At 36.6% G+C, this 4,965-nt stretch overlaps 1 protein-coding gene across 1 annotated transcript; it reads right to left on the bottom strand.

Moving 5' to 3' along the window:
• Window positions 1-770: 770 nt before the first annotated feature.
• LOC115696980 (uncharacterized) lies at window positions 771-4,664 on the bottom strand. The gene is made up of 7 exons (XM_030623875.2): window positions 4,210-4,664; window positions 3,712-4,017; window positions 3,370-3,578; window positions 3,225-3,273; window positions 3,060-3,149; window positions 2,894-2,956; window positions 771-2,716 (listed from the first exon to the last, which is right to left on the bottom strand). The coding sequence occupies exons 1-7, from the start codon at window positions 4,375-4,377 to the stop codon at window positions 1,079-1,081; spliced, it is 2,523 nt and encodes an 840-aa protein (XP_030479735.1). The 5' UTR covers window positions 4,378-4,664; the 3' UTR covers window positions 771-1,078.
• Between the last annotated feature and the right edge of the window lie 301 nt (window positions 4,665-4,965).

The following is a 4,965-nucleotide window of genomic DNA, read 5'->3' as shown; positions in this document are numbered from 1 at the left end:
AATCTGATTATATTGAAATGAGTTTTATTTAGGGCATAAAACCCAACAATCCCAACATATGAACTGTCTTCGTCTTCTTCAAAAACCTTAACATCCTAATCTGAGATTCCTTTCCATAATCAATTGAAGATCAATATAAACTGGTATTTCTTCATTTCTTGCTTGGAAATGATTCTATCCACTACTGATCTTCCTCTAAATAATGCAACCGCCTCCTTATTCCTCTTCTACATTACCATCCACTTCTCTTGATTGATTACCTACAACCATTAATCCCAATAATAACTACAAGTTAGTCATCATTCTTAGTCCAGTCGACTATCGCTCAGAGAGCTAAAGCCAATTTTTATCTATATTGAAAAATTCATAAAAATATGAGTTTAAAATTTAAATTTGCACAAATATTATATATGCTTAATTCCATAATAAAACTTACAAATAATAAAGAGAAAATTACACTATATACTTCTTTTGATTTGATGCCTTTAATTTTTACTCTCTTTAAAAATCTATTATGTTTACCTCTTTTTTTTTATCATTCTACCAATTTTACTTCTATCACTTCATGATAATAATTTTCATTATTCTCTAATTAAAATTGTCCCTACTTTCCCACAAACCTACAATTTGAGTACAATACTCGTAAAAAGAAGTATATTTAAATTAAATTTTATTTGAAGGTGAATTTAATTAATATATAAAATTATCTGTAATGTATGCGCAGGTTCTGATCAGCCAATCATATACCAATCGACAACTTTAAGTAGAGATTAATTCAAAACATTTAACAGTAATGTATTCTCATTAGAAAGTATCATATAAACAGTTATTAATGACAAAAGGCTGGTCAAGTACAACAGTAACCCGTATTTAAGCAAAAACCTGTTCCCCAACCCAAAAAAATAACAAATTTACTACGCCACACAAAGGCCTCGTGCAAGAGGTCAAACTGACTGAAATCAACCTAGATACAACTGACCCCATAGATCAGGTGAAGATCCACCCCTGCCACTTTCAAAAGATCAACAGCAGAACTAAACTATTTCTTTTCTAAGATTTCTCTTTCATCTGAAAAAAGCTAAGGAAACAGCTTTTGGCCTCCATTTCGCCAAACACCACGAACAGGCAACCCACGACCAGAGTTGTTGTTCCCAACCAACGCCTCTTCTGCTGGGCCTTGATCAGATTTATTCAGATCCAAAAGTGCCGCCGCTGAACCATCACCGAGCCTAACTCTGAGGAATTTCGAAGTTTTCTTGCGTTGCTTACTCCCACTTACATCCTCTGATTTTCCAGTACCAGTTGATACCAGATCCTTCAATTCCTCTGATTTTTTATTATTATTTAAGAATTCCTCCTGTTGGTCATTGTTTGTCAGTTTTGATTTGCCTTTGGCAGCACGATACCCATCTTTTGATAACACCTCTACATGCTCCTCTAAAGGCTTGTCGTTACTTTGAAGTTTCCTCACAGTGTTTATAAAGTCATCCGCTATTGTAGATTTTGAATTATCTTCATTGTCTAAACACTTTCCTTTACCTTTATTAGAACTGTTACTCTCTTTCATGCGCCCATTTCCACCAGAAGCCATATGATTCCCGCCCTTAATATTGCTTCGAACACTAGCATTGTAGGCCTCAATAAGCTCTTTCTGTTTATGTGCATCGGGACACAACCTAGCTAAATCAAGGACAAGATCCAACAGGCCAAATTGCGCTACATAACTAATGTATAAATCTGAGTCCATTAAACCCTGCCGATACTGTCCAGATATTTCCTTAAACATAGCATACTTGTCTTCATCATACTCAAGAGCACTCCGAATCTTTTCCACTAAAGACTTATTTGCAATGTTAACTTTCTCTGATATCTGTATCGGCTGGGTACTTGTTGGCAATTTACGAGTATGTGCAGCTGCAGAAATTGGAGGAAAATCTGAAATGGAACTAGAAGGCTCAGTAGACCCATTCTGAACCAGATTAGGAGCAGAAGAGTGACTGATCCTACCAAGGTTACCTGCATCCCTCGTTGAACTAGTTGAATGCAGTCCATGACCTGCAGTGGATCGAGTTTGGGCGGAATTTGCATAAGTTGATGGACCAGGTGCATTACTGGTGGACATCTTGTTCTGGCTAAAACTAACCGAGTTTCCCGTAGTATTCATTATAGGCCATGCTTGAGATGAATTATTAGGCGGTACTTGAGGTCCACGATTAGCTGCTGGCCAAGCTTGGCCTGAATTGAGAACAGTCACTTTGTGGTTGCTTTGACGCCGTAGATGAGATGCCATAGTCTTATTTGGTAAACCATCTGAGTTGGGTTTAGATTGACTGGTTCCAGGTGCTGTTGACAGAGGAGGAAATGCAGATTCTTCCAATGGTTTTATTAAGGAGTGCTGCCCCAATGCTTGAAGATATCGATATGATTTTTCAGAATCAGCAGCTTCTAATGATTCAAATGGCTGAATGATTGAGTCTATATCACTTGCATCTCCAATACCAGTGGCAGCTTGCCCACTGGACAATGTTGGATCATCTAATGTGCTGCTTTCTGTTATAGATGTCTCCAGACTTGCCTCAATGGCCAAAGAAAGTTGTTCATCTGAAAAATCACGACGAAACATCCTTCCTCTGCCAAATCCCCTTCCTCTTCCTCTTCCTCCTCCTCTGCGGTGATCTTGTTCGCTATTTTGTCGATATCTAAAACTCGTTGGTATCTGTTACAGTTTCCAAATAGGACATAAAACCCAAATTTAGACTATGAAAACTGAGCTGATATAGAAAAAACAAATGCACAAAAACCTGGAAGAGCCTCGGTAGTAACAAGTGATTTACAAACACAAAAAAAAAAATACCAAATATGATTGAAAACACATTAAAAATATTGTACATACCTGTAGAGCAGCGTTACGCTTAGAACGAGACATACGCCCTCCATGTTCAACAGTATTGTGCCTCTGTGAAAAAACAGGGAAGAAAAGCATTAAGGAACAAGAAGCAAGAACTGCATAAACCTTAAAATAAAAAGATACATCACTCCCATGCTCTTAGAAAAGTCACCTTCATTTCAGCTTCAGACTGAAAGACTATAAATTTTTTTGCAAGACAAGCTTCATCTTCACATAGAAAATGGGAATGACGGAAGTGCATCTGTTACAAAGTGATCCACTAAGTTAACAAAGATATTTAAAATGAATAAACAATGCAGTGACAACAAATACTTGCCTCCAAGTCATCATAATTCTTGTAATAGTCGTCATTTTCAGGATGCTGTCTGCATTAAACAGGTTTAAATATTACCTCTGTTAAACTTAAGTTCATGTCATACCCCCGGATCGGCAGAAATACTTAAAAATAAATTATGTTTTACCTTTTACATATATGGCATTGAAAGTGCTCAGTAGACATATGGGAGTAAAGCTCATTGTTCCCATAAAATGGAGTTTTGCAGAAATCACACGGAGGATGCCCAGAAAATCCACCTCTTTCACTCTCAGTTCCATCCACTTCAGAGTCACCAGTGCTTGTATGTTGTTTCAGTTGTTCCCTAGTATATAGTTTTTGTTCGCAAATAAACGCCTGTAAGTAAATATATAAAACTCATCAACACACAAATTCTTGATAATCAATATGCACAGAAGGGAATAAAACGTTACTCGGACATTTTTATAAAGACATAAGAAGCCGTTTAAGAGAAAAAAAATATATATACCTTCCTTCCTTCCAAGCATAAATTGCACATAGACAGCCTATGCTTATGGAACAAATGACCCTTCAGCTGTTCAATACTACGAAACCTTGCACGGCGACGCTTTGAAACATCGTTTAACTGTTCCTCCATCTTATCACATACGCTGCATGAAAGCTTGCACATTGCTCTAATCATCTTGTAGTGATCAGCATCATCAAAAAACGCTTGCGTGTCCTCATGGTACCAGTATGGACCCATACGACCCTCCCTTACTTCCGATGGCAATAGCGAGAAGTCGTTAATCATCGTAGTATAGTCTCCCAAAGCCTGAAAGACCGGCAGAAGCACAAAATTTTAGTCAGACGCTTCAACAAAGGAATTCATTAGTAGCATAATAAAAAAGTTCGATCCACAAAAAAGATTTGAAACTGCAATGATTAGAACAAAAGTAAAGAAATCGAATTGATCTTCAAAGCATGGGAAATCGATCTCTATTAATAAATATTTGTAAAGCCTGACCTTAGTGACAAAAACGACATCGGACTCGTTCTTGCAGATGCAGCAGCGGCGATCCTCGCATACGATGCGGAGGCGAACAACGCAGGTGGAGCAAACCTCCCGATGTCCACAGGGCCCATAGGCAACCCACTCGAGAGTGTCAGCGCAGACGGCACAGTTATCTTCCATGGCTGTGATTGGTTTTGGGAGACTGAAAGGAAACCCTAATGCAGATGTTGAAGATGGAGAATTAGGGTTTTCAGAAGAATGAAATTGGGATTGCAATTGATTTAAAAAGTATATATAAATATTATTTTGATTTAGACTTGTTGATTTTGAATTTGTAGTTCGGCCAACGTCGAAGGTTCTTTCCGCTTTCAAATCGTCTCTTCACCTGCTCCCCCAACAAGCAATGTAGAATTAGAATTGGAATAACTTTTTGAACGTATTGAAACTGATATATACATATATACTAGTGTTTACAACTGTGTGAATGTATAATTTTTTTTTGCTATATAATTAAAATAAAATACAAACTATATTTTATTTTTTATAAGGAGCTATAATAATTATTTTTTTTAAAATAAAAATGATCTATTAGTCCTCCAACTGAATAAAGAAACAAGAGTCTATTGCCAAGCAATGAGTCAACCTTGCAGATCGTTTTACAAAAGGGGTTTTCTTATTAGTGTTATATTACAAAAAATGTGCAAAAAAAAATACAATTTTAAAAATGTACACATTTGAAAATATATTTATAAAAAGAGAAAAAAACAG

Source organism: Cannabis sativa, chromosome 7 (assembly GCF_029168945.1).
Source record: "Cannabis sativa cultivar Pink pepper isolate KNU-18-1 chromosome 7, ASM2916894v1, whole genome shotgun sequence".
Classification (NCBI taxonomy): Eukaryota; Viridiplantae; Streptophyta; class Magnoliopsida; order Rosales; family Cannabaceae; genus Cannabis; species Cannabis sativa.
This window is presented reverse-complemented; position numbering and strand designations above follow the sequence as displayed.